General features: G+C 31.6%; 3 protein-coding genes across 4 annotated transcripts; 1 reads left to right on the forward strand and 2 right to left on the reverse strand.

The window, feature by feature from the left end:
- Nucleotides 1-796: 796 nt before the first annotated feature.
- Nucleotides 797-4,850, forward strand: LOC114173535 (lysine histidine transporter-like 8). Its single transcript, XM_028058001.2, has 5 exons — nucleotides 797-1,299; nucleotides 1,929-2,065; nucleotides 2,311-2,738; nucleotides 3,416-3,547; nucleotides 4,089-4,850. The coding sequence occupies exons 1-5, from the start codon at nucleotides 860-862 to the stop codon at nucleotides 4,575-4,577; spliced, it is 1,626 nt and encodes a 541-aa protein (XP_027913802.2). The 5' UTR covers nucleotides 797-859; the 3' UTR covers nucleotides 4,578-4,850.
- Nucleotides 4,851-10,754: 5,904 nt separating this feature from the next.
- On the reverse strand, nucleotides 10,755-15,679 carry LOC114173811 (DHHC-type zinc finger family protein). Of its 2 annotated transcripts, XM_028058436.2 has the most exons (11): nucleotides 15,375-15,673; nucleotides 15,099-15,213; nucleotides 14,848-14,922; nucleotides 14,654-14,725; nucleotides 14,392-14,529; nucleotides 14,287-14,320; nucleotides 13,492-13,601; nucleotides 12,461-12,547; nucleotides 12,056-12,139; nucleotides 11,511-11,576; nucleotides 10,755-11,237 (listed from the first exon to the last, which is right to left on the reverse strand). In XM_028058436.2, exons 1-11 carry the CDS (start codon nucleotides 15,463-15,465, stop codon nucleotides 11,063-11,065), a joined length of 1,047 nt encoding a protein of 348 aa, XP_027914237.2. In that variant the 5' UTR covers nucleotides 15,466-15,673; the 3' UTR covers nucleotides 10,755-11,062. The 2 variants fall into 2 exon arrangements, with proteins under 2 accessions (XP_027914237.2, XP_027914238.2); XM_028058437.2 differs by lacking the exon at nucleotides 14,848-14,922 and having other exon boundaries at nucleotides 15,375-15,679.
- Nucleotides 15,680-19,087: 3,408 nt separating this feature from the next.
- LOC114166815 (SEC14 cytosolic factor family protein / phosphoglyceride transfer family protein) lies at nucleotides 19,088-20,832 on the reverse strand. Its single transcript, XM_028051658.2, has 3 exons — nucleotides 20,546-20,832; nucleotides 20,193-20,457; nucleotides 19,088-19,563 (listed from the first exon to the last, which is right to left on the reverse strand). The coding sequence occupies exons 1-3, from the start codon at nucleotides 20,667-20,669 to the stop codon at nucleotides 19,341-19,343; spliced, it is 612 nt and encodes a 203-aa protein (XP_027907459.2). The 5' UTR covers nucleotides 20,670-20,832; the 3' UTR covers nucleotides 19,088-19,340.
- Between the last annotated feature and the right edge of the window lie 1,046 nt (nucleotides 20,833-21,878).

Genomic DNA, 21,878 nt, shown 5'->3' on the forward strand with positions numbered 1-21,878 from the left:
ATTATATGTTTTAATTGTTATTATATAATTCACATATTCAAATAATTTACTTATATAAAATAAGCATTTATCTTCTGTATTAATTACAGCGGTTATAAGTAATTACTAGAGGTAAAATCATTTCACAACACGACTTTACAAGACAGTAATTATGTGAAGTTTAAGTTATATGAACAAACATTGTTTATTTATTGTGTCCATTACAGCGGCTATTATATTATATTATATTATATATATATATATATATATATATATATATATATATATATATATATATTAATTATGTGACAGTATTTTAGAAGCATGACAGATTGGCAGCCATATTTATTGGTCAAATTCGTCCTTGAAAATAAACAGGATTGAGTTGAGAAACAACTTGGTGCTTAAACAATTCTGAAAATGTTGCCGTCAAAAAAACAATACTGAAAATTCTTGGCCAACCTAGGTGGCTACTTTAACATTTAAGACGGTCACACAAAAAAAAAGTCTCAAAAATAATGCATGTTATGGTGCACTAATATTATTCCACCCACGTTTCTACATGCTTATTTTGAGCCATAATTGGCATGCTAAAATGGATTGACCATATAATGTTCATATTATTAAATTAAAATCCTACCCAAAGGTTTGTTTTATTATATACATGCACAACAATGACTGTGCAAATGAAAAAAAAAATATCATATATGTTGAAATCAGTCAAAAAAGTAATGTTGAATTATGATATGAATGGCCCCTCCACACCACACTATATATATACGTCCAAATGTTTGAGAGCACACAGAAGGTGGAGGAGAGAACACAACAACATAGCACACATCAAGTGCAGAACAAAAACTAAAAACTAGGTCGGAAAAAAATGGCTGGTGCTGGTGAAGCTAAGGAAATATGGTCTGCACCAATAACCCCTAGAACAGCTTCAGTGATGGGAACACCTGTTGTGGCATCTCCACCTGTGTCATGTCCACCCTCTCAGCTTCATTCACCTTCTCTAACTAGGTCACCCCTTCTTCACCCAGAGAATGGAGAGGCACCACGTCCTAAAACTAAGACTCCTAGAACACCAAGAACCCCAAGAACCCCACTTAGGCTCTCTAACTTAACTCCAAGGTTCATCACCCCTTTGGGAAGCCCTGTCAGAAAAGCTCTTAGGTTCACCAAACTTGATCCTCAAGATGCTTGGCTTCCAATCACTGAGTCCAGAAATGGTAACAAGTATTATGCTGCTTTTCATACCCTTTGTTCTGGAATTGGAACTCAGGCTCTTGTTCTCCCTGTTGCCTTAACTGTTCTTGGATGGTAAGTTTTCAATATATTCATCTTTGATTTTCGAATGATAATACAACATGTTTCTTTTACGATATCAATTGTTGGACTTCCCACGTCGACTATAGATAAAACCAATTCACAATATGTAAGTCAGGTGTAAATTTTACCTTATAAGCCAAATCAATTTTGTAGGATTGAGTTAGGTTTAAAACTCATTTCTACCATAATATCAAAATTAAGTTAGAATCGATAATTTTTTTGAATATCTGTGGTCTTTTTCCTCTTTTTGTTATTTTCCTTCCCTTCATATATATAAGAGAATGTATCAAATTACAGTTAGGATATGTATGTACTTGGTAGGTAAAAAGTATAGCTGGAATTATTATTAAAAGACAATCATAAAAACAACTTGTCAACTTGTACGATATATAAAATGACAACATTCTATATTATAATAGTAAACGATGCACGTTCCATGTAATCTTCGTGGATGTTTCTCTTTTTCTTCTGTTGTGTCATTATTCAATGTTTCTTTCTGTGCTCAATTATTTGGTTTCAAACACAATACAAAAAACTGATGTGTTCCATGGCCCACTGTGATTTTTGCTTCAACTGTATAATTTTGAAGTAACATTTTTTTATTTATTTGGTGTTTGCAGGACATGGGGTATCATAAGTTTGACTCTGGCTTTCATTTGGCAACTTTACACCTTATGGCTTCTGGTCAATCTTCACGAGTCAGTGGAGCAAGGTGTACGCTACTGTCGATACCTTCAACTTTGTGGTGCTACCTTTGGTATGATTTCTGCATCCGTGTACTCTATATTTTTTATGCATAAAAATTTTATATCGACTAAAAATAAGACTATTCCATAATATATAAATAGAATATAAATCTTATTTTACAAACCGATACCATTTTACGAAGTTGAGTTATACTTATAATCCACTTCTTTAGATTTAGAATTGTTCTAACTTATTAACTGATAAATTAACTAAACCAGTTTTGGTGGAAGCTAAAGGAGAATTTTGTTGTTGCAGGGGAGAAACTAGGGAAATTGCTAGCACTGTTTCCAATATTGTACCTATCAGCAGGAACATGCACGACATTGATCATCATAGGAGGATCTACTGCAAGGACATTCTATGAAGTGGTGTGTGGTGATTCATGCACTGCAAAACCCATGACTACTGTGGAATGGTACTTGGTGTTTACATGTGCAGCAGTGGTGCTGTCTCAGTTGCCAAACTTGAATTCCATTGCTGGGATATCACTCATTGGAGCAGTCACTGCTGTAGGGTACTGTACCTCCATTTGGATTACCTCTGTAGCACAGGGTGCCCTAGCTGGTGTCAACTATGATCCTATAAGGGGTGGAAGCAGTGTTGAAAATGCCTTTAGTGTTCTCAATGCCTTAGGTATCGTTGCCTTTGCTTTCAGGGGCCACAATCTCATCCTTGAAATTCAGGTAAAGAATTAAGAATTGAATTAAGAAGTGAATTTCTAAACTTAATTTAAATCCGCAAAACCAACTTGTAAAATAAAAATTACATCCACTTTTTTTATATTATGAAATTTTATAATCGACGTAGGACTTTCTATATCATTCATAGAGTTTACATAAGCAGAAAGAATTTGAAATTTATTTACCTTTTATCTTTTGACTTGGTAGAATGAAATATGTTTTTACATTGCTTAGTTGACATTAGAGCTGCTTTCAAAGTAGAGATCAAAGTTGTTGAAAAACTAGTGTAGAACTGGTCAAGCATACATTATTGAAGTTAGCTGAGGACTTTGTTTTTTGGAGTAATTAATAATGTTCCAACATAGAAGAAAGTCATGATATCAAGATAAGTATGAAGTATAATCAATCTTATTAAATATTTAATAGGTAAGATAACAGTTAGTTGAGTTGGTGGCTTCATAGTTTAATAATTATTTGAAAGTGGCTTCCATTACCTCTACCATACAAATCTCAATTATTATTTCAATGAATTGAGTTAAGGTTAAGAAAGTCACCATCACTGTAGATAAGGGGAGTTTTCTTCGCATTAACCGATCAAATAAAAAAAAAACATTTCTTGTTAAGCCATCAATGTAGAAATAAAACATCATTAAAAAATTTCCATTTTTTTTTTCTTGCAGTCCACTATGCCTTCAAGTGAGAAGCACCCATCACACGTGCCAATGTGGAAAGGAGTTAAGGTTTCTTATGCCCTCATTGCAGCATGCTTGTTTCCTTTAACCATTGGTGGCTACTGGGCTTATGGCCAATTGGTAAGCATACATAGTCTTTTATTATAATTTAGTACAATGATATTTTAACTACTAAATTTTGACAACTTTTTTCTATAATATAAGATGTCATCTTATAAGTGGTTTTTGAATATTGAGAATGAGAAAAATGAAAAATGAAAAACCACTTAAAAAATAACACTTAAAGTTGTAAGAGAAAGTTGTCAAAATTTAGTAGTCAAAAAATTATTTTTCTATAATTTATATACTTAAACATGTTTTCGGTCTCAGATACAAAATTGAAATTTATTATTATCTGAAATTTTAATATATTTTTATTTTTAAATTTTGAAAATGAGTAAATATAATTTTTTAACCGTATTTTAAATGGTCTTTTAAGTTGTCATTTGAATTAGAGTTGTCTGACATAAATAATTCAAACATTAATAAAAACATCATCTTACACGTAAAAGTTTTTTACACGATTAGGTTAGAAGATGAAATTATACGAAAGTTTCTAACAAAAAATCTCAATTTTGTGCAAAAGTAGAAACATATTCTGATATGGGATGAAAATTTACAGATTCCATCAAACGGAGGAATGTTGACAGCTCTGTACATGTTCCATTCCCATGATGTGTCAAGATTTGTGCTGGGATTGACGAGTTTCTTTGTGGTGGCGAATGCTTTGTGCTCATTTCAAATCTATGGCATGCCAGCATTTGATGACATGGAGTCACAGTACACTACAAGGATGAAGAAGCCATGTCCATGGTGGCTACGAGCATGCATTCGTGTGTTCTTTGGGTTTGTGTGTTTCTTCATAGGAGTGGCTGTTCCATTTTTGTCTCAGTTGGCAGGGTTAATCGGAGGAGTGGCATTGCCGGTGACGTTCGCGTACCCTTGTTTTATGTGGCTCAAGACCAAGAAGCCAAAGAAGTACAGTGCGATGTGGGGCTTGAATTGGTTCTTGGGAACATTGGGGGTGTGTTTGAGTGTGGTTTTGGTTGTATCTAGTTTGTATGTTATCATTGATACTGGTGTTAATGTCAGCTTTTTCAATCCTCAGTAGTGGAAAACATTAAGGGGAAAGAAAAAGTACTAGGAAGATTATGTTGGGAGGTAATTAGTGAAGAATATTTGTGTTTTTTTTTCTTTGTTTTTTTTTGTTTTTTTTTTTTATAAATTCAAATTTGTACCCCACTTTGTAGTTGTGGACTGATTTGTCCTAGTAATGATATTTGTATAATAAATATCATTAACTGCATGAGGGGAGAGGAAGGTAAATCAAGGTTGTATAAATTTCTTGTTTGGAAATTGAAAAATATTTTAATAGAGCTTGAAAGATTGGGCTTCTTTTATTTTTGTTCGCTTTTAGAAACTGATATATTTTAAGGACTAAAACATGTTTTTACCCTAAAAATTGACTGTGGAAAAATTAATTGTATTTTTCAATATTATACGATGTTTTTTGTTACATAAAATAAAAGACTATGCATTACATAATATAAGGATGTGGTGTAGGAAGCAGCATCCTATACATTATTATATGTGATTTTAAAAAAAAAATAACGAGTATTGCATAAGATTAGAATTTGGATATCTAAAAGTTAGGGTCTGAATCAAGTCTAGATGGGAACGTGACTGCGCAAATACAGATAGCAGTTATCCACTATTTGTCTTGTTATCAATCTTGTTACGTCTTACAAAAATATATGTATTAAATTATATTATTAAAATATTATTTTTAAAATATAAACTTAAATTCAAAAGGCGATTTTAAAATCTATAACAATATATAAAGGGATTTTTTTTTCCACATTTCAAAATATCGATTTTACCCTTTAAATATAATAATTTATTAAATTTTTAAAAATTGACCGTTACTTTACAATTTTTTATAAATTCGGCTATTTTTGCTTCTTCTCTTTTTCTTTATTTATCAATGATTATTCTTTCATTTGTTCTGATATATTTCACTTTATTTTTAATAAATATAATTTTAGTTTATATAACAACTTAATAATATTACAATATTATCACCTACTAATATAATATCATGCGTATTTAAAAAATATATACACACAGGCATTATCGCGCATGTGTTTATGCTAGTATAATTTAAATAAAATTGCGTGAAAAATTATTAGAACAAACAAAATTCATCTTTATAAAAGTCCAAATTTCATGGTACAAACTTGTCAATTTAAATAAAATTGATCTCTTTGAAAAATACTTTTATTTCATAAATATAAATTTATGAAAACAGATTATGAATAATTATTAATTGTTAATATTTTCTTTATCTTAATTTTAATTTGATTAATTGATTCTAAACAATTAAGTAATATATATATATATATATATACACCCCCGGTAATTATATTGCAGCACAGAATTGGTTGAAGATCACAGGGCGTTTTGAATAAGAACACTCTGTTTCTTTTTTTTCTTATCTATTTATCTATCTATATAAAGATATAGATAGATAAATATATATTGTTATAAATTCTTGTTTCTTGTCCCTATCAAATTCAAAAATCATTTCTATAGGAACGACCAATCACATAATTTAAATATATCCCTTCTAATTTTGTTCGATTTTGTCTAGTATTTCATAGAAATAAACGAGATGTGGATACAGTAGATAATTTTCTCCTTTTTTCTGTTATTTAAACTAATATTCAATCAAATTAAGAAAAGAGACCTTCAAAAAAAGAAATAAAATATAGGTATATTGCCTAAGAATGAATGCTAATGCCTGCTCAATTTGAAATAGAGTACATACTTATACTTTATCTAAAAAAAAAAATAAAATCTAAGGAATAGAATTAGAATAAAATCTGAATACATTTGATTAGGCTGCACGAAAAATTATTGAACTTCCATTCAGAGTTCCCAAAAAGGTCTTAGAAGATTAAAATAGGTCCGTTGAGCGCCTCACTCTTATGTCATAATAGATTCGAACACTTGCCCCGAATTGACTTCGAGATCATAATTGTTCTAGTGAAAAACTAAAGAAATGAAATTTACTAAGATATCCAATACATGAGAGATAGGAGAGAACAAAACTCAATAGAAACATCTCTAATAAGTTCACTAATTCTGTTTTATGTTGGCAGGTCTCTTTGTATGTGTTGTCTGGAAAGAGGAGGACTCAATGATTATTCGTTCACCGGAACCAGAAGTTAAAATTTTGGTAGATAGGGATCCTATAAAAACTTCTTTTGAGGAATGGGCAAAACCTGGTCATTTCTCAAGAACAATAGCTAAGGGACCAGATACTACTACTTGGATCTGGAACCTACATGCTGACGCTCATGATTTTGATAGCCATACTAATGATTTAGAGGAGATTTCCCGAAAAGTTTTTAGTGCGCATTTCGGCCAACTCTCTATCATCTTTCTTTGGCTGAGTGGCATGTATTTTCATGGTGCTCGTTTTTCCAATTATGAGGCATGGTTAAGTGATCCTACTCACATTAGGCCTAGTGCTCAGGTGGTTTGGCCAATAGTGGGTCAAGAAATATTGAATGGTGATGTAGGGGGGGGGTTCCGAGGAATACAAATAACCTCTGGTTTTTTTCAGATTTGGAGAGCATCTGGAATAACTAATGAATTACAACTCTATTGTACTGCAATTGGTGCATTGGTCTTTGCAGCCTTAATGCTTTTTGCTGGTTGGTTTCATTATCACAAAGCTGCTCCAAAATTGGCTTGGTTCCAAGATGTAGAATCTATGTTGAATCACCATTTGACAGGGCTCCTAGGGTTGGGGTCTCTTTCTTGGGCAGGACATCAAATACATGTATCTTTACCGATTAACCAATTTCTAAATGCTGCAGTAGATCCCAAAGAGATACCACTTCCTCATGAATTTATCCTAAATCGGGATCTTTTGGCTCAACTTTATCCGAGTTTTTCCGAGGGAGCAACCCCATTTTTTACCTTGAATTGGTCAAAATACGGAGAATTTCTTACTTTTCGTGGAGGATTAGATCCAGTAACTGGAGGTTTATGGCTGACCGATATTATACACCATCATTTAGCTATTGCAATTCTTTTCTTGATAGCGGGTCACATGTATAGGACCAACTGGGGTATTGGTCACAATATAAAAGACATTTTAGAGGCACATAAAGGTCCATTTACAGGCCAGGGTCATAAAGGTATATATGAGATTCTAACAACGTCATGGCATGCTCAATTATCTATTAATCTAGCTATGTTAGGCTCTTTGACCATTGTTGTAGCTCACCATATGTATTCTATGCCTCCTTATCCATACCTAGCTACTGACTATGGTACACAACTGTCATTGTTTACACATCACATGTGGATTGGTGGATTTCTCATAGTCGGTGCTGCTGCGCATGCAGCGATTTTTATGGTAAGAGATTATGATCCGACTATTCGATACAACGATCTATTAGATCGTGTCCTTAGACATCGTGATTCAATCATATCACATCTTAACTGGGTATGTATCTTTTTAGGTTTTCACAGTTTTGGTTTGTATATTCATAATGATACCATGAGCGCATTAGGGCGCCCTCAAGATATGTTTTCAGATACTGCTATACAATTACAGCCGATCTTTGCTCAATGGATACAAAATACCCACGCTTTAGCACCTGGCACAACAGCCCCAGGTGCAGCAACAAGTACCAGTTTGACTTGGGGAGGTGAAAATTTAGTAGCAGTGGGCGGTAAAGTTGCTTTGTTACCTATTCCTTTAGGAACTGCGGATTTTTTGGTCCATCATATTCATGCATTTACAATTCATGTAACAGTATTGATACTCTTAAAGGGTGTTCTATTTGCTCGTAGTTCACGATTGATACCGGATAAAGCAAATCTAGGTTTTCGTTTCCCTTGTGATGGACCTGGAAGAGGGGGGACATGCCAAGTATCCGCTTGGGATCATGTCTTCTTAGGACTATTTTGGATGTACAATTCAATTTCCGTAGTTATATTCCATTTCAGTTGGAAAATGCAGTCAGATGTTTGGGGTAGTATAAGTGATCAAGGGATAGTAACTCATATCACAGGAGGAAATTTTGCGCAGAGTTCCATTACCATTAATGGGTGGCTTCGTGATTTCTTATGGGCGCAGGCATCCCAGGTAATTCAGTCTTATGGTTCTTCATTATCTGCATATGGTCTTTTTTTCTTGGGTGCACATTTTGTATGGGCTTTTAGTTTAATGTTTCTATTCAGCGGGCGTGGTTATTGGTAAGAACTTATTGAATCCATTGTAGTCAATTACTTGGTCTCCCAAAATTATATTATTATATTACCTTATTTTATGATGTCATAAGAGTATAATTTATTTTATATAGTGACAAAAATATATTAGAAGATGATAAAATAGTTTATTAAATTGATCTTACTCTTTATCATTTAACTTATTTAATCATTTCACTTCTATTACAATTGATATTACTCCAATTATCATTAATATCATCATTTATGTACTTGTCATTGCTACTTTTATTATTTTTATAGGGGTTAACAAATCACTGTTAATTATACTAATTTTAGTCAAAACTTTTATCACCACTTCTAATATGTTTTCATCACTTTATTTCTACTATTGTACACTACAACAACAACATTATTATAATCATCATGATAAATAAATAAATAAATGTTATTTGATTATGTTTACTATTATTACTACCTTTAATATTAATAGTCAATACTTATCATTAAATACAACAAGCATATAAGAAAAACTATGTTTATTTTATTCCTATCTTATCATTTATCTTGTTATCAAACTAGTCAAGAAATTCAATGTGAACCAAATGTGTATAAACACGTATGTGATACTATTGGCCGCCATCAGCGCTTTAGAAGTTAGAACTTGGACCAAGTATGACGTTGCCCCTTTGAAGTATCCTTTTTTTCTTCAAGATGTGGGACCCTATTTTTGAAAATTTACTAATAACCGTTCGTTGCACAATTATACCTCTTTGAGCATATTGTAGATTTTACCAAGACTAAATTATAATATACAAATCGAAACAAATTTCACTTCATCAAACCAATCTAATAAGATTCAATTAGACATAAGTTTTACTGCTTCAATAAAATAATAGAATCATAAAAATTTAGACTTTTTTTTTCACGATCAGCTTGAGGGAATTACAGAATTACTGATACAGTGTGTTCTATTACATTTTTTAGCATTCTGATTATAAGTTTATTAATTTATCAAGCTTTTTTAATGTTTAAGAAAGCAATAAATGTGTTATTCAGACCTTGGGGAATGTTTACTATGGAGAGCTTTTTAGTTTATCAATTAAACCCCACACTACAGTACTATTCAGCTTCTGTGTATAATCGAAAGAAAAGTCATGACAAGTTTCACAATAACAGAAAAAAGTAAAATATTGTTATTATATAACTGACAATATTTAACAAAGCCTTGTCTTAATAGAAAATATAGTAAATTTAATATTTTTCATTAATTGAAACTTCGGTCCTCAAGTACCTCTGTTTAGTTAGGAAAATAGACCAAAGACAATATAACACAAACAAAGACGCCAGCTAGGTAACTATTTTCTCTATTTTGACCTTTTTCACATTTTAGGAGAGAAAAAACTTAACTGATTTAAGCTGTCATATAATATTAACTATTGTAGTGGGAAGTACATAATTTCATCAACATTTCTTAAATTTCGTTGCTAAAAAATCTAAATCAAACAACTGTTTCTATATCCAAAAATTAACTAAACTGTTTAAGAACACGTATGAATCAAACTATAAAATTTAATTTTTCTTTTAAAAGGAATAAAAAAGTTATCTTCCTTCCAATATTGATGAATATGATCGAATTCAGAACAGTCTAATTCAGCTCAAGACACAGTTCAGTTTGAATTTGATAAAAGAATTCATCAAACTAAGAAAAAGTTTAATTTAAAACTTTTTCAATGTTCAGATAAACCTGTTTTGTAATTTAGTTCTCAAACAATTCAGTGCCATTAAATTTGGAAATGGAAATGCCTGAAATATTTCAGGACATGCTCCAGAAGAGCGTTAAGTGTTAAAGACTTTGTACCTCCTAATAGGTAATAATAGTGTAACATGCTGCGAATTCTAGCAACCATGGGTGAGGCTAGATAAGGTCAAAACTAGGTATTTGGGGGGTAAAAGTAACAGAACTCAAGAGTATTAAACATGTGTTGAGGTTGAGGGAAGCCAACGCCCACCATGAAATGGAGGATGCCGCACACTCTGTGCATGCAACTAAGATGAATGAATAGTGTATTTTCTCTGATGTTCAACGGCAACAGCAATAGTCAGTTTCATAATAGCTAGGTATCCAGGCCTAAAAACTAACAAGTAAAGACAAACAGCACACTACCACTGCAACTGTACATCAAACTTGGAACTCTACCTCCAAAAATTAGACAAAGAATGAATAGCAGAAGATAAATCATAAAGCAAACTGCCCAAAGATAACACCTATGCATCTACGCGCATCGACATACTTCTGAGTTTTCCCAATTAAACTGTTGGACGAAAAGACTATTACTTATACAAAAACCATTAGCAACATCGACATGTTAAAACATCTGAGCATGTGTACGGCCTTGATTTTTCCTCTATTTCTTGAGTGGTAGGCATTGGTTCGAATCTGTATACGGAGCTCCTTGCACAGCAGAAGTAGTATAAATTTTTTCGAACTCCTCCACTGAATGGATGCACTCTTTCCGGAATTCCCCTGAAAGATTAATTGGATGCGTTTATCATAGATATCCCAGAAACATAGTTGGCAAGTAAAAAAGATTCCCAAAATCAGTGTTTAACCATTTAACACCAACGTATACATGTTACTGATGCTGATACAAACAAAAACACACGCACACACATATATATACGTTGCTAATAAATTGAACCCAAAAGAAGAATCATATTCTAGCAAAATGTTTTATTTGTTGATGTAAGGTTGAAATATGAAATCATACAAAAGCATCAGGAAAATAAGTTATCTAACCTGAGATAGTGAATCCGTCTTCTCCTTACAAGTTCAAAGGTAGTCTGATTGGTTAAAATAAGATAACTGCGGAAAAGACAAAACAGCTGTCATTCTGAATAGAATACTCAACTATACATTCAACGTAAAGGAGAGAAAGGGCCAGAGAGTAAAAGATGAAGAACAAGTTCAAGATTTCATTTTACGTATGGTTATATTGGCAAAACAGAGCTGCTAAGATTAGATTAGATGCGAAATGAAAATATAGTAGCAAACTCACCGAATACAAACCACTAAGAAATTTCGCTATGCATTCTTTATTAAAGTAAATATCATAAAAGGGGTTCTGAGATCAGGAGTATTAGATTTAAGTTTAAGTTATTACAGGAAATATTTGTCATAATGAAATCTCCAGTTAGTATTTGATGTTTCAGATACATAAAATTAAATAAGTAGTAAAGCTAGTATTCTGACATTGAACAACGCTCTCGACAAACAAAACTTACAACAAGGAACAGAAGAAAGGCCTATATAAAAAGAAATCTTATGCTACATACAGAAGTTACCTATGAAAAAGCAGTAGGAGGAGAAGAAAGATGAGACAAACTGACAGAGTGATCAAGAGTAGTATCAAGATTGCACCCTGCCACCTGAGAGCATAAAAAAGTAACGACCTAATGTCAGAGTACAGAAATAAAGAAAAAAAGAGCATTGGATTCTTTTCCTTTCGTTATGGAAGACCTCAAGATAAATTTAAAGTGTAAATTGAACAATTAGCCTTAACTTTATGTCAAGAGTCACCTAATACTAGACAGGGTGATCTTTGGCATAAAAGTATAATTATTGGCATACACAAGCTAGTAAAACCCTCACCCCCACCCAAATATTCATGTGCGTAACTTTCCCCAAGGGAGGATTTTGCAAATGAAGATTTTAGAAATCTGGGAGCTTCAATAATCAAGATATCATACCAAACCCTCGTGATGTGAGCTTTCAGGTATGAAATATACAAGACACCAGTCCAAAGGCACAAAGCTGTCTCTTCAAAAAGGTACCACCTAAGTGTGTTTAGACAGGATGAAAAAAAGAATCATAGTGAGAGAAATATAGTTAAACTAAGATATATACAAAATAATAAAATAAGTACCTTGAACAATGCTGACATATTATTGATTACAAGGAAAACATAGCAAAATCTTCACAAAGATGTATACATAGCACTTCCTTAAATAAACCATAAAAATAATCCCATTCACAAATTTCACACGACAAGTATCCAACCATAGTAAACTACAGTACTTACACAAACATATATATAGAAGCATGTCCAATGAGAATTGTTCTCATTTGAAAAACGAATCATGATCATACAATATCAAGGGACCCTAGCTCAGTTGGGTATTATCTTAGTCTTAGCCATCTGTGTACAATTGTATGGTCATGATTTATTGTTCTCTTAAGTCAGAACAATTCTCACTTAATATCGCTTCTCTACATAAAGTGAGAGAAAAAAAAAGTTTAAAACTATCAATAATTTACTTAAAGCCATCTATAATTATTAAATTCACATAGTCCTTAGTAGGACATATGACTAAATGTAAAAATAACAGTAGATATGAAGAAAAAGTAAATATATAACGTAAAAATAACAAACTAATTAAGTTTCTAAATATGTTTCTGGCTTTATCCACTCATCCCTTGCCCTTTAAATAATATTGAAAAAAGAAGACTGAGTGCACATTGAAACTAAAAGTCTTGTACAATGTCATCATAATGAAACAAACAAAAATGGCATTCCACTGTTGATTAGCAATGATTGAATTTCCAGGCCACTGATCCTTCGTATGAATATCAAGACTAATTACAAATGAAATAATATCATCAAGCAAACAAATCCATTATGAATTTTTTCATCTATAAAACGGATAGCTTAGATAAAGTCTAACATAAAAAATCTTGGCAAATGTAAATTATGAATTTCACATCCAATATAATAACTCACCAAAATTTACAGTGATTGCCCTGTCCAATGCAGTTACCAAGCCAAACACAATGATGATCAAATTGAAGAACACACTTGTCACAATCATGACAATGCTTCGCTCGTGGAGGCTGCATAATGGTCACCAAGAAAATAATTGACCATCAAAATCTAGATGTTAAACTATTAGAGCCTGAAAGTCATTGTGCATAGAAGGAACTCCTAACGTGCTAAAAACGTTAAAATTCATGTATATAACACGAGGAAAAAGTAGTTTATAAAGTGTAGCTCAACCTATCTTTTCATTATCCGTAGAAATATTCTTTTCTCGTGCTTCAAAAACAGGCATCAAATCCAGAGTGAAAAAATATATTCCAGCATTTATACTGAGCATAAATTACTTTTTTTGTCATGAACCAATAAAAAAAAAAAAAAAGCATTCGCATCATGCTGACTTCTTTCTGCCACAAGGCAAGCAAAATTCAGATCACAAATGTCTACCAACCAAAAACCCAAAAAACGCTTTTCACAGAAACAAGATGTAGAGTAGCATCTGGGAAAGCCTGACAACATTATTAAAATTGTACTTAATTACTAAAAAAGATGCTTCAAGACATGGCAGCGTCAACACTTGGTTTCTCACATCCTTACAGTGAATTCTCATGATGCTGTACAAAATGAAAGTGGACAACTAAAACCATCAACTGAATGCAAAACCATCACCTAAAAGATGAACAGAAGAAGCAATACAATATGAAATAGCATACACAAAAATATAATACAGATTATAGAGTATTAGAATGTCATTTGAAATACCTGCTCCGCATTGCAATAGGTGCATGTCCATGTTCTGCAATGAGAAGTAAGCCATAAATAACAGTTTATGAAAATTTAACCAGCAGTGACAACGGTCCTATCTACCTGATTGATGATCCCAAAGGATACAAGTCCGCCACTAACTTTGACCAAGCTGTTTTACTGCTTCCTGAAAGATTTCTTCCTAATAGATTTCCCTCCATGGAAACAACGAAACTACCATTTCTGCTTGAAGCTGATTGACTTTGCTTAAGCAATATAAAATTGAAAAATAGTTAGGCGAGACCAGAAAGATAAGTTTGCTTCACATCTTATTAAATCCCTTTTCCTAACAATAAATTTTATACAGGAAAGTAGGGCTGCCTACCTGGATGTATCTGGTGTCTTTTTGTACGCTACATTTCTATCGTGAACAGACATCATGGCATCAACAACGTAGCTGCGCACAGAAAATTAGCAAAGGAAATCAAATCCCATCAGGTAGACATACAAGCGAAAATACTTCAATTCCTGATAACACTCATTATTCAGTTCATCACAGGTAAGCAAATGTTTTATTACCCTGGAGAAGAAATTGAGGTGGCAAAGTATTGAATTAAAGTAACAACGAACAGCAGTAAGTATAAAGCAGTGTACCTGACAGAAAAAGCAAGTAAAAAAAATGAAAATCAGAAACACTGCCGCAACAATCCAAAACTGCTAGGAAACACTGACTTGTATAGTGAATTAATCGTGCATAATACACAACGCAGAAAATGCAACTTCAATTTATATCACAAAAAGACAAAACAATACTAGGGAGAACAACTCACCACGGTTCCGTCTTAGTGCTTTCTATCAAATCCCCGTCAAACAAGAAGAGCACGCCAGCATAAATGATGTGAATCGTCACCAAGGCCAACTTCAAGCACAACGAAGACCTTCGACCTTAAATTCAGCAACAGACATTTACAATGAGGAAACAATTAAGCTACCACAAAAACATTTCCAGGAAAACGAAATTAAATTCCGATAGAACACACATTAAAGTTCAAAATCAACATAAATTAAAATTCAGCGTTGCTTTCTCATGAACCAGAGAGAGCTACCAGGATCGGCGAGACATGGAAAAGTTCGGAAGCAACGATCTATCGGTCGTTCCCACGTACGCATAGGGGAGCACATCCTGGCGATCGTCATGAATTAAAGCGAAACCGCGGAAGCAATCGAGCAAACGATCGACATCGAAGATTCGCGAGTGTGTTTCCGGGAAAATCAATTTTCTCACTGAATCGAGCTTTCCCGAGAAAACGACAAGTGAGAGTGGGAGAGAGCGAAAGGTGTTGGGAGTGATGACGATTGGAATTTATAAGAAGCGTATGCTACTTTAACTAAGCCAACTCTGAAGAAGAAGAGACGATAAAGGGAGGGTGCGCATCGCGCATCCTTGGTGTAACTTAGCGCGCTCTAGGGCCAAAGCGAAATCTGGGTGAGACTGTTAGTTGTTGTCATTATTACGCAACGAAAAAATTTGCAACCAATTTGTTATTAATTCAAGGAATTTATCGAGGACAGTTAATCTGGATCACAACGATTCTTCAACGTCAGAAGACTGAAGAAGAATGTTAAAGAAGAAAGTAATTATGTTGCACTTCGTAATATAACGTAAAAAATAATAGAAACCAGTTTAAAGTATTTTTACCCAATAAATAAGTTAGCTAAATAAATTTGTTTTACTAAAATCTGTTTATACTCTTTTATGTAAATAATTACATATTAATTTGTTTTCTTGTCAATTAGTTTGTAAATGCACTATTGATGGCTAAGCAATAGTTTCTCTCGCATGTTTAATGAATAAAATTACAGTTATTATATTAAAGAATACAGTCGATTTAGAAAAAAATCCAAAAATTTAAACAATATAAAACTATTGAAAACATAGGTGCAGTAGTGTTATGTGTTTGTATTTTTAAATTTTTATAGAAATTTGAGTTAAAATTAATAATATTTACTTAAAATATATAATTAATTTTTAAAATAGTTGTTAAATAAAATAATTATTAAAAATAAAATAAATTTTTAGAATAATAATTAAAAATAAAAAAATTCAGTTAAAAATAAAAGAAGTTTTTAGAATAACAGAAAAAAATAAATTATTTTTAAAATAATTAATTTTTAAAAACATAATTAAAAATAAAACTGAAAAAATAAAATGTGAACGATCTATGATCTATATATTGTTATAGATTTTTATGATATTGTTATAGATTTTTACGATTTGTTTATACCGATTGGGAACGTGTTTCAAAATAACATCACATTCAAATTTGGATCACCTGCTTAAAAATAGTTATTGTTACTATTTGAGTGAAATTGGCAAGTTATGTTTAAAATAGTTAAAAGTGTAAAATAATTCATTATACGTGACTCTGCACCAAATATGACAATCTCTATATAATAATAATAATAAATCTTAAAATATTCATATTCTTAAATAACAACTTTTCAGTAGTTTTTTTTTTTCTCTAAAAGAATCCTTTAACAGAGTTGTGTGTTTATTATTGATTTAAAACACGTGGTTTCTATTTGAGGTGAGGTTTGTTACATAATATTAATAATATTTTTGAAGAGTAATGTAAGACAAATTAGTGGCCCAAAAGTTACATTTGTAAAATCCAAATAAGTACCAGAGCCTAATTTCTGGTAAAGATGCCATTGGCACATTCAACTTTCTTTTATCATTTTTTATTTTATTTTTAGTAGAACTTGGTGAATTTCAAAAGGTGTTGCTTTATACTATTAGCATGTATCTAAGAGATGGAAGAATTGACTCAATACTAGTTTGTTTTTCTCCCTTTTCTTGGTTAAATCTTCACTGTTTAATTACTGTACATTGGGTTAAAAGGTTCTTTTTATTCAAACTGTTGTTCATTCTAAAATAAATAAAAAGCACGAAATTAATTTATTTTTACTGTTAACTGTTTGGTCTGTTTCAATTCAATAATTTTTTTCTTTGGCTTTTCTAATATTAAATAAGCTAGTTGATATTTATTTTCCTCTTCAAGCTTGCTAGTAGAAAATTAATTTAGAAGCTCAACCACTGAATTAAGTACGTCACTAGCCGAGTTTTTTCTTTCTACCTTTTAATTAATAATTTATCATTTTTTTCTAATTTTTATTGTTATTTTATTATTATCTTTTCATATATTTTAAATTTTATTTAATAAATTTTAAAAAGATAAACATTTGATTCATATTTTGAAAATAAGTGAAAATTTTAGAACAAAATCAATAGAATTGATTATTACAAAAATATTAAAAAAATCATTCATAAAGTTGATTATTTCAATTACCCGATCAAATATTTAAAGAATATCTTAAAGATAGTGAGCTTCAAAAGATTAACAGACATATATTTAATATATCTCAACATAAAATCAAGTACAAAGGTGTAGGCTCAGTTCAATTTGAAAAATTTATAAATAAGGAGCCTAGGAGAGGTGAAAGGAACAATCCTTCATAAAAGAAACCCTTTTGTGGAAAAAAAAATTCTCTTTGGGAGAAAAAACCATCTTTGGGAGAGAGGAGAAAAATATGTAATATATATCATGAGGTTGGTTGTAATATATTCTTAACTTTTTGTGAATTTATCCCTATTTATTTGTTTTTGTTTGTTGTGTGTGTACGATGATAGTATGATATGCGTGTTATACGCGAGGAGTAAGTGATATCGTAGTTCAAAAATTTCATTGCTCTCGTATAACACACGTCATAGTAACAAACAAATAGGAGTAAGTGATATCGTAGTTCAAAAAATTCATTGCTCTCGTATAACACATGTTATAATAACAAACAAATAGGTGTAAGTTAACCATAAATAATGATATATAAATGAAATTTAACAAAATAAGACATTTCAAATAATACTCAACATCACATCCAACTAAAATACTTAACACATAATAGTAGCTACAACCAAGTTCTGATTTTCTGTCAATTTTTACCTCACCATATCATCTAATTTTCTAGAAATAAACTGTTTGAATCGTTTTGTCATCGTAGGATCGAACCTAGACTAGATAAATAATTGATTGTGCATGTAGACACTAATATAAGAATTAGAAGAGTATTGTTTAATTTTGTTGCTCGGATCATAAAACTTAATTCTTACAAAAAAAAATTGTTGTGAAGCTATAAATATAATTGTTGTGAATTGTTTCATAAACTTCTTAAAAATAATACTTAAACTTTCAAATTTATTAAAATCTATTACATCTTCGATTTGACATAGTTACCACTTCAAACTAATTATTTGTAAATATACATTCTAAAAATAATTCCTCAAAGTCTTGTATTTATTTTTTCATTTTTCACTTATCCCGTGTTTTCTTTGATCTCCTTAATTTATAGCTCTTTGACCCTGCATTTTATCTACTTTTATTAGTTTTTGACCCTGCACTTTATCTACTTTTATCAGTTTTTGACCCTGCATAATCTAAAGAAAGATGATAATTAATTCCCACAAGACTGACTCCAACACCGGATGTGATTTGTCTTATTTACTTATTTAATACTTTAGTCCTAATATGGTCTCTTTTAAAGAAAATATTTATTTCTCATAAATAACTTTTTTTAGCTTGTAAATATGTGTGTTGTCAACATAATCAATAATATAAAAACGCGAATCACGATACACCGGTTTGTTTTATTTAATTTAAAATATATGTAGTATAGTTTATAGTGGATAGATTTTGGTGAGATTGAGAAGCTTCAATTGGACCAAAAGAAATGAATGGGAGAATGTGAAAGAGAAAAACCAAAATTAGTCGGTGGAATTCCTTTTAATATCATTGATCTGAATCATCCAACCAAAACTGAAAATGCTATTGGATAAGTATTACCACATTAGCAAAACCTAAAAAACCACTATTCTTTTCATTTTTTCTTTTTCCTTTTTTTTTTCTACACAATATCAACATCCACGTAGCTATGGGCCTATTTAACTAACAGCCAGGCCCAGTCTACCTAACACACAAAACAAGACACCACGGGTTGTTCAATCTCCTGGAAGAATCCTATGAGATGCACCTCATGGAATAGGTGGTGACTGGTGAATCCATTGTGGGAGCACCACCGTACAATCTAGCGTGATCACTCTCTAACCCGTAATCCATCATCGGACGGTATTCCAGATCCTCGTCATGATCAAACACAAATTCTGGAATCTCTATCTCGTTCCTCCTCACGTGCTCCCACAGAAAATCAACCCTGCTAATGTACTTCAACTTTCCATACAGCCTATCACACACAATCAAAACCCGCAATATCAGCATCATTACAATAATGAAACCTCACATTCACGCACACTAATGAAACTCATCCAATTAATAACAGACACTACAATAGCAATTTATTGATTATAGTTACTGTTTCCAATTGCATAGTTAAACCTACTTTTCCTATTTTATTATATTTTAAACTTTAAACTTCAATTCAAAAAATTCTTTTAAAATGTTAAATAATGCAGAGAAAAAGAAAAAGATAGAATCAATAATTCAAGAGATCTTTCAAAGATTTGACAAGCGAAAAAGAAATCGTATTTACAGAAAATAAAATTAAAATATCCAATTAAATAGAAAGAGACTGAAGAATTCTTTTCAGTTTTATATTTTCTTTCATTATAATCTAATAAAAAAAAATCAACATACAGAAAATTTTGTTTTTATTTTTCTACCAAAAAAACTAGTAGTTGCATGGTACCAGGATTTTTGATTGAGAAAAAAATGAAGAAACTGGGTAATGAATTAAAAATTGTGAGAGATGCATGATGCATGTGTGAAGTATTATTGAAAGATGAGAATGGATCTATGTATAATTTAAACAAAAGTAAAATTAATAACGAATAATTAAGATAACACCAGACATACCCAGCGTTGAAGAGGAAGCGGCCCAAGGTGGCAAGGAAAAGACGGGCCTGTAAGCCCGGGTGAATAAAATAGAAAGCTTCGAGATTCTCCTTCACGTTGGTCGGAATCGCGTCGTAGATCGACCGGAGAGCGGATATTCCGGGCAGATTCTCGCTTCTCTGCACGTCGGTGTGCACGTAGAGCACGGCAAATTTTCTCTTCCCTAACTTTGGAAAAACCCTCTCTTCCAGGTACTTCTTCAGCACCTCAACAGTGATCAACCGCGCTGAAACAAAAATCATAACAATCCTGTGAGTCACAATTGAAATTTCCATAAAACAAAAGGTGCGAGAAAAATCAGGAACTGAATTGACCTGGGAAGAATTTTCCGATAATGCGAAGGATCTTGCGGCCATGCTTGTCACGGCCTTTGATCTTGAAAACCTCTAGTTTTTCGAGCAGTTCTTCCTGTTCGAGTTCTGATATGGGCGCGCACATGTTTGGTTTATAGAGAAAGAGAGAAAAACGGAGTGGAAGAAGAAAAAATTAGAGAATGGATAAGAAAAATCGATTGTGATGGTGCAGAATGAGGGAAGGCATTATAAGGGGTGCGAGATAAGGAACAAACAGAACTTAATTATTTGATTATGGATAAAAAAACAGAAATAAAGAGTGTTAGGAAAGAGAAAATAAGGGATTGGAAAATTATAAATTATAAATCAAATTGAAAATATAAATTGAAAGCAACGCGAGCATGTTGCAGTTTCGCGGCCACTAGGAATATTCGAAGGCATCTTCCTTTTTCAGAGTACTTGGGTCCACACTGCCCACACGCAATCTCAGCCGTAGGTTTCTTCATCATGATTCGTGGAGGATTCAGGCTTTATCCGTAATTATCGTTGCTTAATTAACTTATTGTTCGTACAACGAGACAAAAATGGGATAGTGTTGAACGTGTTACTTGACAAATATTTTAAATTGGGTAAAATACTTTTTTTTTTATTTATTTTTGTTCCGTGCTATTTTTAAAATCTAGATATTAAATAATTTAGATAAATTTATCTTTTACCATTTCTTCGTCGTTACTTTAGAAAATTATTGAAAATAAATGGATTTTTTTATCATGCTGAAGACACACAGGTTAATTGTTATTAAAACAATTGTCATAAAGTATACAAAACGGTTTACATAAAAAAAAAACTTATTAAAGTATTGTAAAAGTAAAGATAAAGTTGTTGAAAAAATATAAATGAAATAAAAATGCACAGTTTCTGTTCTTGTATATTTGTATTTTTATATGTAAGGAAATAATTTTAGAAAAGTAAAATATAAAGAAATTTCTGTTCAGTTATCTTTTGATGGGGAATATGCAGTTATTTTTGTTGATGTAGAGAAATGATATACTTTTCGAATATTGAAATGATTTTAATCTAGAACAAATAGTGAATTATTTAATTAGAAAATAACAAGAAGAATCTTTATTTTAGCTTGTAAATCTATACAGGATAGATTATGTGGTAAAATTCATCTAGTCTGATATTTTAGTTATATAATTTTATCCTTTAATCAATAATTATTATTTATTTAATAAGATACAAAGTGAATAAATTTTTATTTTAAAATAATTTTAAAAATTTATTTTTTAAAATAATGGTTATATAAAAATTTTAATATTATTTTTAAGAAATTGTATATTTTAAATTGTAT

Source organism: Vigna unguiculata, chromosome 2, assembly GCF_037176805.1.
Source record: "Vigna unguiculata cultivar grain cowpea cultivar isolate G323 ecotype 2 chromosome 2, ASM3717680v1, whole genome shotgun sequence".
NCBI classification, from domain to species: Eukaryota; Viridiplantae; Streptophyta; class Magnoliopsida; order Fabales; family Fabaceae; genus Vigna; species Vigna unguiculata.

Coding starts and splice junctions, on each gene's coding strand:
- LOC114173535 (XM_028058001.2), top strand. CDS start 860: ATGGCTGGTGCTGGTGAAGCTAAGGAAATATGGTCTGCACCAATAACC. Junction 1,300..1,928: donor GCCTTAACTGTTCTTGGATG/GTAAGTTTTCAA, acceptor TGGTGTTTGCAG/GACATGGGGTATCATAAGTT. Junction 2,739..3,415: donor ATCTCATCCTTGAAATTCAG/GTAAAGAATTAA, acceptor TTTTTCTTGCAG/TCCACTATGCCTTCAAGTGA.
- LOC114173811 (XM_028058436.2), bottom strand. CDS start 15,465: ATGACGATCGCCAGGATGTGCTCCCCTATGCGTACGTGGGAACGACCG. Junction 14,923..15,098: donor AGCACTAAGACGGAACCGTG/GTGAGTTGTTCT, acceptor TTTTTCTGTCAG/GTACACTGCTTTATACTTAC. Junction 12,548..13,491: donor GGCAATCACTGTAAATTTTG/GTGAGTTATTAT, acceptor AAACACACTTAG/GTGGTACCTTTTTGAAGAGA.
- LOC114166815 (XM_028051658.2), bottom strand. CDS start 20,669: ATGTGCGCGCCCATATCAGAACTCGAACAGGAAGAACTGCTCGAAAAA. Junction 20,458..20,545: donor TATCGGAAAATTCTTCCCAG/GTCAATTCAGTT, acceptor TTTTTGTTTCAG/CGCGGTTGATCACTGTTGAG. Junction 19,564..20,192: donor CGCTTCCTCTTCAACGCTGG/GTATGTCTGGTG, acceptor TGTGTGTGATAG/GCTGTATGGAAAGTTGAAGT.